At 39.6% G+C, this 14,048-nt stretch overlaps 1 protein-coding gene and 1 non-coding gene across 2 annotated transcripts in view; one reads left to right on the forward strand and one right to left on the reverse strand.

The window, feature by feature from the left end:
* SNX3 (sorting nexin 3) overlaps positions 1 to 8,457 on the reverse strand; it is a 50,920-nt gene extending 42,463 nt beyond the window's left edge. The window contains exon 1 of the mRNA XM_030316081.1: positions 8,030 to 8,457. Coding sequence (XP_030171941.1) covers positions 8,030 to 8,191 — 162 coding nt within the window. The 5' untranslated portion in view covers positions 8,192 to 8,457. The remainder of the gene's footprint in view (positions 1 to 8,029) is intronic.
* LOC115515198 lies at positions 3,158 to 3,264 on the forward strand. The gene has a single exon (XR_003969229.1). It is a non-coding gene; the product is annotated as a U6 spliceosomal RNA (small nuclear RNA).
* Positions 8,458 to 14,048: the final 5,591 nt, after the last annotated feature.

Consider the following 14,048-nt stretch of genomic DNA (forward strand, 5'->3'; position numbering starts at 1 on the left):
TTAAGTCATTGCATTTGTAAATTTAAGTAGACTGCACTTGTCAAAATATTGGGTTTTTAAAAATGTTTATTTATTTTTGAGAGAAAGAGAGACAGAGCATAAGCAGGGGAAGGGCAGAGAGAGAGAGGGAGACACAGAATCCGAAGCAGGCTCCAGGCTCTGAACTGTCAGTGTAGAGCCCAATGCGGGGCTTGAACTTGTGAACCATGAGACCATGACCTGAGCCAAAGTAGGACACTTAACTGACTAAGCCACCCTGGTGCCCCAAAATGTTGTTTCTTACTATGGAATAGACAAACATCCCACAAGGCAGGAATGGGGAAAAACAGCAAGCAATCTATAGGTGGCAGGTGTGGGAATAATTTAAGGAAAGCCAAGCAAACGTAGATGCTTTTATCAGTGATAAAATCAAAGTCTAAAGAGCAAAGAATTAGAAAGTGCCCATTCTGATATTATGAGACACAAAGTAATTTTATAAAAATTATTTTAAGTCTTCCTATGATTCTCTGATAAGAGATACTGATCTCATTTATATTCGTGGCTCAAATTATATACTCATTCAATACCATCAGTTAAAATGCTAGTCCTAACTGCCTACATAGTTTTATACAGCCACTAAAGAAAAGAAAAAAAAGGTTAATCATCTATTTTCAGTATCTCTAATCCAACCCCAATCCCGTGGTACACCCCTGTATCAGATATGCCATATCTTCATGTTTGTCTCCTTTCTCAACTCATCAAAATTAATTCTCAGGTAGAGATCAGAACTCATTCACATTGAAGACTGTCAAAACTAATGAGAAATCAATTTTATTTCTTACAAATCAAATGAACTCTCTCTAAACTCTGAAGTATCAGGCACAGACAAAAAAAAAAAAAAAGGAAAGAATGAAGAAAGATGATCAGAATGTTGCTAAAGCCACACCCTACAGGAACTAATCCCAATCACTTATTTGCTACTGTGGCAAAGCAAAGTACAGTGTTCTCCCTATCTTCACAAGGCTGCCCAGATAGACTAAATTTCCCAGCTTCCTTTGTGGGAAAGGGCATTGGGCAGGAACATGCCTTCCCTTGGCTAGAAGATGGATGTGATGCTGGAAGCAGACAGTCAAGTCATGTACCAGCCCAGGACTGCCCTTGAGACCTCTCATGTAAAAAAATAAACTACTGTTGAAGTCTCCATGAGAATGGCCCAAACTGTATCCTAACTGATCCAACCTTTCTTGCAAAAGCTACATCAAATGTCCCACTTTACCATCATGTCAAAATTCCTAGGCTCTAAATTAAGTATTTCCTTAAGGAAGTAAAACTTTGGTTGAAAGCCTCAAGTCATCTAACTAATAAATCAGTAAACAGCTGTACCAAGATTATAGTATTGCTTTTCTTGGACACCATCTTTCTTATCTGATATTCAAAAAATTGCTGGGTCTGCTTATATAAAAGCAACACAATATGGTACAACATCAAAGTATCTAAAAACAACAGTTCAGCATTTTTCTTTTTTGTTTTTTGGTAAGCATGATTATGATGGTGAAGAGAGGGAAAATCTCTATGAACAAAGAATCACCAAGATAGCTAAAGGTTAAGTGCTTTTAGATTGTTCCACTTTAAAGACAGAACGGCAATACTAATAAAATATAGTAATTTCTTTTTTTTTTAATTTTTTTTTTCAATGTTTATTTATTTTTGGGACAGAGAGAGACAGAGCATGAACGGGGGAGGGGCAGAGAGAGAGGGAGACACAGAATCGGAAACAGGCTCCAGGCTCTGAGCCATCAGCCCAGAGCCTGACGCGGGGCTCGAACTCATGGACCGCGAGATCGTGACCTGGCTGAAGTCGGACGCTTAACCGACTGCGCCACCCAGGCGCCCCAAGTAATTTCTTATATGGATATATATTTTGCATTTTCTGAACTCCCAGCTTACCTCCATGATTATTACACAGTGATATAGACAAGGGTGGTGCAAGGGGGAAGAGATCTCTCTTGGCCGAATACAGTAAAATTCTCCCCTTCTTCCCAAAAAGCTAAGCTGTACAAGTTGCTATGCTTTCAGCTACTATCTAAATTGCCTCCCCTCCAAAAACAGTTTTCTATCTTTGGCAAATGTCATTGGTTTTCCTCTCTGCTCTCGGATCTCTGTCAGGATGCACTGTTTTGTTTTCGTTAGTTGTTGATTTGTTTATTTCTATTTATTTAGAATTTGCCTTTTTAAATCCCATCATGGCTACCAATCACTGTGCTTCCATATATTTTTCTCATACTTCTCAGAGACAGAGAGCATGGTGCATCCAGGAACAAGCCTTGCTGTGTTACCAGTTAAGTGCTCTTGCTGGGGTGCTTTTTAAACTCCCACTTTCCATATCCCACCCCTACCTAATGAAATGAGAATCTCAACAGTGTCCAAAGCTCCAGGTGAATGTTCACTAAAGGCTCTGAAGGTCAGAAGAATCTAGATTCAAATCCAAGTTCTGCCATTTAATACCCATGACTTTGGGCAAGTTACTTAACCTTCCTAAATTTCACTTATTCATAATGTCACTATGCACCAAGCACAGTGCCAGGTGTTGAGTAAGGGTGATAATGACAGTCCCTGTCCTCTAGGAGCTTACACTGGAAGATACAGGAACTAAAGGAAATCACAGACCAGCAAACAACGTAATCCCAATAGGGCTACAAGCGCACACAAGAAGGAAGTCCAGTCTAAATTCTAAGGATGAACAAAATCTCTAAAAAGGTGACAGTAAGGCTAAGCCCTACAGGACAAGTAATAGTAGCCAAATGAGGCCACTAAAGAAAAGACTGTTTTGTTTTGTTTTTTTAAGATTTTATTTTTTTAAGTAATCTCCACACCTAACGCGGTGCTCAAACCTACAACCCCAAGGTCAAGAGTCACATGCTTCATCAACCAAGCCAGTTGGACACCCCAGAAAGACTATTTTTAACAGCAGAAGAAGTGTATAGATACAAGAGGCCTAGATAAAAGAGAATTCAGCTTCTTCAGGAAATACAAGTAGTTCAGTAGGACTGGAACAAAAAGTAAGAATGAGGGAGGGACAAGAAAGGATCAACAGGGACCCCAGCTTTTACACCTGCAAAACAGGATTATTATTTGTTCTCTTTAGTTACCTCAAAGATCACATTATATAGATTTAACAGTGCTCGCTTCAGCAGCACACATACTAAAATTGGAATGATACAGAGAAGATTAGCACAGCCCCTGCACAAGGATGACATGCAAATTCGTGAAGCATTCCATATTTATATATATATATGTATATATATATATATATATATACACACACACATACATATATATATATATGGCACGTATATATAAATGCACAATGCCCTGAACAGAATAAGTACTCAAGTTATAAATCTCTTCTTCAGCTTCAACACACACAGGAAAAAAAAATCTCTTTTATAACATCATTAGCCAGTCAACAACACTTTCTCTTCAGGTCATCTCATCAGAGCACAAAATTTAACAGCAAGCTCTTTGCAGTTGTTCTCTCCTGCGTGCATCCGACCTACTGTGGATTACCGCATAGTGCCAACTATGGGATTTCCTTCAAAAGGTTCAGACACCTGAGGATGCTCCAACAGTAGGCTGTTGATAACAAAGGTTTTAATGTACTGTTTTGAATTAAATGAACTGTGGCTGTGAAGCAGTTCTGAACCAGGACCAGAATACTTCAAATCTAACCCTGGCTCTAATACTAGTTAGATAATTTACTTTGGGTAAGAGATAACTTTCTGTGCCTTGGGCCCCTGATGTACTAAAATGAACAATACAGATAGAACAGTCCCTAATAACCCAATATAGCAAGGCCACTCCCTCTTCCCAACTTAAGGGATGGACTAAGTAAGAACAGAATCTTCAAAGCTAGTTATATACCCTTCCTTTTTTTAAAAAAAAATTTTTTAATGTTTATTTATTTTTGAAAGGGGGGATGGGGCAGAGAAGGAGACACAGAATCTGAAGCAGGCTCCAGGCTCTGAGCTGGCAACACAGAGCCCAATGCAGGGCTTGAACTCACAGACTGTGAGATTATGACCTGAGCTGAAGTCGGACGCTCAACCAACTGAGCCACCCAGGTGCCCCCACATGCCCTTCCTTAACGGAGATACTGGATGTCAACCTTAGCCAGCAGCAAAGATGTGTATCAGACATCTCATGGCCAACTGAGAAAGCTGCATAGATACTGCAGATGTCCTTTGGCACTAAAATACCTTGATTCTTTAAAATATTACTTTGGCCCTTTAATGATACATTCTTATAAATCCTAAAAACAAGTCTAAGAATTAATTTATTTCTCAGCTTCCAACCTGGATATTAATAACTCCCAATTTAAAATGAGAGGACTCAGGGTGCCTGGGTGGCTCAGTCAGTTAAGCCTCTGACTTCGGCTCAGGTCATGATCTCACAGTTTGTGAGTTTGAGCCCCACGTCAGGCTCTGTGCTGACAGCTCAGAGCCTGGAGCCTGCTTCAGATTCTATGTCTCCCTCTCTCTCTCTGCCCCTCCCCGGTTTGTTCTCTGTCTCTCTCTCTCAAAAAACAAATAAAAATCAATAAAGAATCTTTAAAAAAAAAAAAAAAAAAGAGTGGACTCACCTAGAGAAAAATCACCAATACAGGTTTAGAATGGCAAACACTATCAAGATGATACTTTTACTGACCATCTTTCTTGTCAAAATGTTTATCAAACTTTACTATTCAGCTTTTTATTTTAATAAGCCTCAATTTTAAAAGGCTACTTCTGTAACTATATGAACTACATGAGGAGTTAAATGTTAGCTAAACTTACTGCAGTAATCATTTCATAATATATACATATAGCAAATCATTCTGTTGAACACCTTAAACATGAACATTACATAGCAATTATACCTCAATAAAACTGGAAAAAATACTAGTACCATCATAGGAAATGTGGTACCTTAAAATATGAAATACTCTACTCAATATTTTTGGGCTTAATATGCAATTTACCACCTTCCAAATGGCATCACAACTTTCTACATGGAATCACACAAAAAATAAAAATTTAAAACAAACAAGCTACTTGGTTAAGTACTAAACAAGACGGCTTCTTCTATGCCACGCTTGCCTCAATGAAAGTATACTTCCATGCCAAGAAAATCTAACAACTTTAGTTAATTCAACTGCACAGTAATACAGAAAATGTAGTTAATTGATAACTGCCTTTTAAATTAGAAGATACCCACATTTAGAAAAAGGTAACTTTTGAACACTTAGTATTATCAGTCAATGCTCAAGAGACTTCTATGTGCGTTATCTCATTTAGTCTTACAATGTAGATGCTATTGTTAGCATACCTATTTTACAGAGGGGAAGTGGAACTTAGATTGTGTACCTTATTCTGCTAATAAATGATAAATCTATTCTTTGAACTCAGGGCTCAAGAAAGATCCTTAACTTCATTCCTGTTTGAGACAACTGTCTCTAGTTACAACAGAAGATCTTAACTAATTCAAAATCCCCAGAAAATTAAGGTTACATTATAGTACAAACTTCATAAACAGTGACTGAATTTCCCCTTTAGACTTCTCTTTAATATGACAAAATAATTCTAGACCCTGAGCTTTCCTAAACCTTTCATCATTTATGGTGCTCTCTGCTGTACCTACCCATTAGAACAATTTTTAAAAACATTAACAATGTACCAATTATTTTCAAAAGCCCAGAGATACTAATCAAGTGATCCTAATAGTCTTAAACACTACCCTTAAACCAAAAGATAAATGGAGATTGGGAAACTTGCATTCTAAAGTGCCACCATCTAGATAAAATTACTCTGTAAATTAGAGTAATTTCAATCAGAGCCTATAAAATTGAACATTTTTCTCAAGACCAGAATTAGAGAGTAACTAGAAGATAGTTTAAGGGCCCAAACTCCACATGGCAATTCAACAGCAAAATGCAGGCAGTAGGGGCTAGGGACAGCAGCAACATTTTAGAAAGGCAGTAATAAATAAAATTACAAAATGATTTACCTATTCATCTCGCTGGCCATTCTCCCTTAACACAAGATTGTAATTACTCTCAAAAATCACATGCTCCTTAAAACCTATTGTCTTTACTATATGGTATCCTAAGTTTATACTTATATTATATATTAAGAAAAACTCCAGTGGCATTTCATAAGCATTAGAAACCCACAGTTTTTTAGAGGATACTTGCATTTATGACTATAAACATCATTCCCCCCCCCCCAAAAAAAACCGATGTGGGTGTATACTTTATTAATTCCATAACTCATTAACCAATATTAAAAAAAATTAGTCTCAAAAATACAAATGAACACTATATTTTAAGTGTCACATCAGCTATTCAGTAAAGTATCAGATGTATTTTTTTTAAATAATTAAGCTATACTAGAGTGTATTTAATACCCTGCACTCAGCAACATAAACACAAAGTTATTAAATGGAGGAAGTGTAGGCAGGAGATTTTGCTTCAGTTGCATGACAGGAAGTACAAGCTATGGAAGTTTAGAAACAGGAATACCAAGTTCTGTTTTAGTACAGGAAAGGAAAACATGGTGGTAAATAAGGGTATAAGAGGAAGTTCTTCTTAGTGAACAATCTGTCATGTATCCAAAATCATACCAAAAGTTTAAAAAAAAAAAAGAAAGGAAGGAAGGCCTTTTTCACTAGGCTTATGTGGTAAAGTACTTCGCTAAGTATACTGGAGCCTGGAGTTTGCAATTTCACTATAATAAGACTGCTTAGGGTCCACATTTTACACATCCAAAGGGACACAAGGGTGGCTTATAACATTAAACTATTAGTTTCATATCTTAAAGTTTGATCATTAACATTTTCATAGCAATACATGATAAATCATTTTTATGTACATAAGTGTCACAATATGAATATACTTAACGCTACTGAACTGTATACCTAATGAGCGTTAAGATGGTAGATTACAGGTTTTGGTTTTTTTTTTAACCACACACGCTGAAAGTGCACAAGTTAATGAGAAATTACTCAATTTATTTATAGTAACTTGTTATGTAAATTTCAATTACTCTGAAGTGAAATTCTTATTATACTTAATTTTTAGTAAAACAGTTTGTTGTCGTTTTTAACAGCTAGATTCGTTTTATGTAATTAATTTTTAAAGATACTTCCATACACGAGCAAGTTCTTTAATTGTGAACTACAGTGAAAGTGAAGCACTATTCTCAATTAGCATCTTTCAAATCATCTGAATTACTTACTGCCATCAAATACTAGCTATGAAATTATAAGTGTGTTTCTACTTCAGCTGATTCCTTCATTCAGTGAAGTGCAAATCTCGAAATTAAGAGAGCAAGATCCCTAAATGAATAGGCTTTCTTAAGGCAGTTGTAATTTTGGATTGGGAAGTAGACAACACTTGCCACACCTCAGCCTTTAGCACGACTGTGGCCCAGAATGCTAAGGTCAATTCTCCGTTCTCGCCAGGCTCAGCCCTACCAAATTCGTCAGGCTTTTGTGAGCTGCCACTAGATTCTGTTCAGAAAAGTGTACAACCTACATTACTTTGGTAGCTCAGGAAGGGCCTGGAATAACCAGCTTGGCCACCTCTGGAAAAAGTCTCCGGGAAAAGAAAACTGGGAAAACTTCAACTTTGCGCAAACCCCCTTTCAATCACATGTAGCTCCCCTCCGGATGAAGTACAGCGTTCTCGAAAGATCTACACCTTTCCAACTCAAATGTCATTCCCAGATCAGCTGCTTGAGGGGCAAGCGGCGCTCAACCCACGCCCTCTTCTTCGAGCACCTTCTCCCAGGGCCAGTGCTGGGCTCAGCTCACTCCGCAGCCCCCTTCCAAACCCTACATGAAAAAGGGCCCTGGCCCAAGACCCCGCCCGTGGACAAGGCTGCCCGACCGAGTCAGCCCAGGGCTCCTGGCCGGGGCGGCTGTAGCCACCAGAGGGGGTTCGCTAGTGGGTTGGCTGGGGACGACCACGGAGGGCGGGAGGGGGTCTCCCTGGAAGGGGAAAAGACGGCCTCACCTTGACCCTGATTTCGTAGGTGGTGAAGCGGCCCCGGCCGACCCCCACCGTCTGCGGGTTGCTCACATCGATCTCGAGGAAGTTGCTGGGCGGCCCGTAGGCATCATTAAGGTTCTGGGGCTTGGTGATCAGCCGCCGGGTGTCCGCCACGGTCTCCGCCATTTCGCTGCTGCAGCCGCCGCCGCCGCGGACTCCCTCCGCCCCCTCCGAGTTCCACCGACGCCGCCGCTGCTGCCCGCCGCGGGGACACCGGGCTCGCGCACAGCGGTCGCGAAGCGAACGAGCACGTAGGACGGGCGTTCACCCAGCGCGCGAAGCCCCTCCCTGCGTCCTTTCGGCTTCCGCCTCTTATGCCCAGGGGAAAAACAGCTGACTCTCCGGGACGCCGCGACCTGGGCTCGGAAAGCCCAGCTGAGGCCGCGGAGGGGGACTGCAGGCTAGACGGCGGAGGAGCGGCGACAGTCACGGGACTTCTGGTCGCGAGCAGGTTCCGGCCAGACTACAGCGCCCATAATGCACCGGGAGGGCGCGTCGCCGCCTGGCTGCGGCCGAGGTGCTGCGGGACCTAGGGGCTCGGGGGTGGGCGCTTCCTGTCTTTCTGCAAGCAGCTTGGGCTTGGAGCGTTGGGAGGAACAACGGAAATGGTCTTCGCGGCCTTGCTGCGGGGACAAAAGTTAAACGGCGAGTTTTGGAGGGTGTGCCCGCATTCGAAACAAAACTGTCGCAGCCTACCAAACGTCTCACCGTGAACCACTGAAAATGCCTTTCTAGGCAACCATTAACAAGTGCCTCACGTCATGATTTTGATATCAACTTGACAGTTTGACCATACACGTGTATGGATTGATAAACGGAGGGAGATAAAGTAGTAGAGTGGAATACAGACAAAAGACCTTGGCAGATCACAGCACTAAGGTCACACCATTTGGGGACTGGTCGGCTGTCTAAAACAAAATAACGTTGTAAGTAGGCTGAAATCTGCCTTTCATGACCTATTTTGGGTGACCTGCAACTTTCTTCCCTCATTTCCCTAAAGTTCCAGTAAGTTCAAGACAAAACAAAAACGTATTTTTACAATATTTGAAATGAAACTCAGATAAGCCTTTATAAGAAATGAAAAAAAAAAAAGCTAAAACAAGTAGATGGTAGTTCATCTCTAGCAAATGCAGATTTGGAACATTGAGGTAGAAGGATAAAAATCTACCTAGAGAGTTGTCTCTGTTTATGTCATAGCTCTGCAATTGTATCTACATTTTTAAAAGTATGTTGAGTTTCAGAAACCTCATTCACTTTAAATAATTGGATCTGTCCCTTAAGTTGAAAAATTGCCCAGATCATTGGCAACCTAATGACACTAGGAGCAGTTGGAATAAAGAAATTACTTTAACATGATATAGACTATTATCCAGAAAACTCAACATTTGTTGATTCAACACTTGTTTGTTGAAGGTCTAGTAGGTGTTTTTCAGTTGTACATGCTAGAGAGCTAAGGGCAAATAAGACTGGAAATTCTCTAAATTCATCAAGTTTATAGTGTAGTATATGGTCTATCTTGGGGGGACATAATAAGTCAATAAGTCAAATAAATAATAAATTTGCCAATATGATTGGTGCTGTAAGGAAAGTAAAACTGCAAAAACAAAGAACAAAAAAAAAAAAAGGAAAATAAAACTGGGATAACGTAATAGAGAATGAGACAAGCTCATTAGACAGGGTGGTCAGAAAAATCCTCTCCAAGAATATACCTCTTTCAGAGAGTAAAGGGAATAGCAGAATAAGTATGCTCAGACAGGACTCTTCTGGGCCTGTGTCCTGTTGCCAGAGACCAAATGGGAACTTGGCTTGTATTATTACAACAGTGAGTTCAAGAAATGAGTACAGATTGTGGGGGAGGAAAAAAATTTCCTTCTACCCTTTAAGATCTTCCAGCTGGTTTGAGAGTCAAACTGACATAAGACAGATTAACAGGAGAAAAACACCAAAATTTAATTACATGCTCATGGAGGCCCAATGAGAATGAAAATTGAGATCCAAAGAAATGACTAAGGCAGGCAATTTTTATACTTTTTAGACAAAAAGCCAATAAATCTGTGAAGAATTGACACAGAGCTTAATTAAAGCTTGGGAGCTTTAATTAGTAAGGAATTCTGAGCAGAATTTGGGCTAGGATGATAGATTAGTAAAAAGTACCAAGGTTTTTTCTATAGCATTCTAGGCTTTAAAGTCCCTATCTCTGGTGATAAGGCTTTTTTTTTTTTTTTTTTTTTTTTTAACTTAGTGTGAAAAGGATACCTTTCATGTGGGAGATTTATTTCCTGCTTTCAGGGGGCAGAGAGAAGGGTCTGACTGTGCTTGCACCCACTGTTTCCCAAGTAACTTTTATGTAAAATAACATGCCAGGGGCACCTGGGTGGCTCAGTCGGTTAAGAGTCTGACTCTTGATTTCAGTTCAGGTAACCATCTCACTGTTCTTGAGTTCAACCCCCCATCGGCTTTCTGCTGTCAACAGAGACCTGCTTCGGATCCTCTGTTCCCCTCTCTCTACCCCTACCCTGCTTATTCTCTCTCTTTCTCTCTCTTTCAAAACAAACTCTAAAAAAATTGAAAATAGTATGCCAAAGTAGCATATTTTAGGATGGTGTGCTCTTGGCCCCTACAAGATGACACTTTGAATTAGAGTATATGAGAACTAAGAGATCAGGAACTGCTGCATTGTGCTGTCATCTGTGACACTTGAACAAAATATCCTGAGGTGTTCTCATAGAAAGCTCCTGTCTCATTCATTGAAGGCCACTCAGAGCAGTTTTGGACAGCAGCAACAGTTGCCTGCAGTGGGAAGCAGTCAGAGAGGATAGTAACCCAGCATTATAGCAGTCGTACAGCTAAGAAGAGCTTCCTGGTATAAACATTGGCAGGAAAATTGTTTTTCAGGAGATATGATTGTATTCCTAGAAAGACCCAAAAAGAATAAGCTGCTAGAATTAACAGGAGAATTTAGTGACTGAATGAAAGTAAAGACCCTATTTATAGTTTTTCTCTGTCCAGGCAATGTCTAGTCAGAATGAAGACTATATTTATTTTTAGTTATTAGGATTAAAAGAGGAATATCCATGGTGTATTGGTGAAGATCACAGAAAAATATGTCCAATATATTATCTCATTTGGGTAAACAAACAGAACAAAAAAATAATAAAGATATGTACATCTATATGTGCATATTTTTGTATGTTCATGGGACAAAGTGTGGAAAGATATATAACCAGGGTATTAATACTGGTAACTCAAGAGAGATTGGCAATTGTAGTGGGGATAGGAATGGGAAGACATCAGCATATTCCAGGGATAGGCTAAGATGTTAGAAATATATTACTAATTTTATGTTTTCCTAAGCGCCTAACATTAGAAAAAATAAATTATAGTGTGCCTGTATTACTATGGGGCCATGAGAGATAAAAATTGTGTCCCTTCAGTAGTCTATTAGGGTATATATAACACCATAGGATACACAGTTTTGTATCTTATTTCACTTAACAATGTATCTTGAAGATAGTTCCATACTTGTACTGCAGCAAAGTATTCCATTACGCGGTGTGCCATAATTTAACTTGTCACCTATTAACAAATATATATGGGGTCTCAACCTTTCATTATTACAGTATTGTGATGAATTGCCTTGAATATGCCATCATTACACACACATGGTATTATATTTATAGGATAAATTGCTGTGAATGGAATTACTGGGTCTAAAGGATATACAGGTATAGATACTTATCAGAGATATTGCAAAATTTCCTCTGTACAGGTTTAACCAGCTTACACCCTGTTCAGCAATGTACGAAGGTACCTCTTTGTCCATACCTTCACCAACATGAAGTGTTATAAAACTTTTTAATCTTCACTAATCTAAATGGTATTTTTATTTGCATATTCCTTATTCAACTGAGCACAGTTGAGCATCTCTTCATATGTTTATAAGCTATTCATATTTCCTTTTTTGGTGATGTACATGTTCAAATTCTTTGCCCATTTTTCCATTGACTTCCTTTTTTTAGTGTTGGAGTTTATTAAATATTAAAAGGTAACCCTTTCATGTGATATAAATTGCAAACATCTTCCTCAGTTTAACTTTTGACTCTGCCGATAACGGTTTTTACCATGTACTCTGTATATAACTTATGTAGTGGAATTTATCAATCTTTTATGGGCTTCTGAGTTTTGAAGCATGCTTAGAAAGTCCCCCTCATCTTATAAAAAAAATTCGTTTTTTTCTAGAATATTTATAGTTTTTAAAAAATATATTTGATGTATCTAGTATTTCTTTTAGTATAAGTATGGATCTAAATTTCCCCCCATTTGACTACCTAGTTGTTCCTACACCATTTATTAAGCAATCTATTTTTTAAAAATCTATTATTTACTCAATGATTTGAGATGGTTTGGTTATTAATTTTTGTTAATGTTTATTTATTCTTGAGAGAGAGAGAATGCAAGGGGGAGAAGCAGAGAGAGAGGGAGACAGAAGATCCGAAGCAGGATCAATAGCACAGAGCCCAATGCTGGGCTTAAACTCATGACCTGAGCTGAAGTCAGATGCTTAACCGACTGAGCCACCCAGGTGCCTGGAGATGGTTGTATTATTACACTTAAAGTCACATGAGAATTGTATTTCTCATTCATTCCTGTACCTGAGACTGTATCTGGTGTAATAAAAAATATACTAGTTTTTATCCCTGGATCCTAGCACTGAGTTCCTAAAACCTTTGGAATTTTCTGAGTGGTAGGAGTGTCTTTTGTTATTTCTAAGGAACCCCTTTTGATCACACCTGAGTTTATGTTAATGAGGTGAGTCAGGGCAGGTCCCCTAGATAGCTTCAGGATGGGAGCTGGTCACCAGAAAGACCAAATACTTGAGGAGAGGATGGGAAATGTTAACCCCCTCCCCTACCCTCATCTTCTGGAAGGTGGCAGGCAGGAGAGGAAATAAAAATTCCACACATCTCTTCCCCAGACCTTGCCCTATGCATCTCTTCCATTTGGCTGTTCCTGAGCCAAATGGAAGGGACAAACCAGCAAGCATAAGGAAAGTGTTTTTCTGATATCTTTGAGTTGAATTATCAAACCTGAGAGGGAGGAGATTATGAGAAAGCCCCAAATGTGTAGTTGACGGGGCAGAAGTGGATAGCTTTGGCACCCCGTTGGCATAGGCTGGTGTCTGAAGTGTTCAGGCAGTTTGTGTCAGAATGGATTTGAATTGTTGGACACTGAATTGGTGTTGGAGAATCAGAGGCTTTGGAGATGATGTTACTCTGTTCTAGTTGCACATCAGACAGATCCTTCTACTCTCAGAGGTTAACCTCTCTACTTCCACAGTCAAGGAGATCAGCATGTGGTTGCTCCTTAAACAGTCTAAGAGTTTGGAGTCTCTGGGAGGCTTATACTTTAGCTAAATACATCTTAACACTGATTTTCTTTGTATATTTGTTTACAGTTTTATTTAAAGAGGCTAAGTGTTCCTGGAACTGGAGCTAGCCAGGCAGGCCCTGGTTTCATACCCCACTCAACAAAGAAAACCTATGGGTAAAGTGACTCTAAGTGTCAGCAGGCAGGTTAGTAACCACCTGCTGTGTTTTAGGCATGCCCTTTGAGGAGTCTTAATTCCCACCCTGAGATCCTGTACAAAATATCTCTTCCAAAACAAATAATTCTGCCCCCCCCCCTTTTTTTTATTTAGTGCCTCTTCTGTTTTGGTAAAGCAGGCAGTGTCCAGCTGGTTGTATTAACATCAGAACCACTCTCTTTTGTTTTTTTCAAATTCTTCTCCACTAATTATTCCTTTTTTCCTATATCTTCTCCATTCTCTTTGTGGTAGCCATGAGAATGTGCCTCTCAGATCTCCAGCCTCAGGAAACATAATTAACCTATGGCCTCAGCTGCTGTGCTCTGAAATTCATTACTGCATTTGCTCCAAGGCCACATTTCCCATGAGCTGCTCCCAACCAATGGCTGAAGACTGCTC

The sequence above is a fragment of the Lynx canadensis genome, chromosome B2 (genome assembly GCF_007474595.2).
Source record: "Lynx canadensis isolate LIC74 chromosome B2, mLynCan4.pri.v2, whole genome shotgun sequence".
In the NCBI taxonomy this organism is placed as follows: Eukaryota; Metazoa; Chordata; class Mammalia; order Carnivora; family Felidae; genus Lynx; species Lynx canadensis.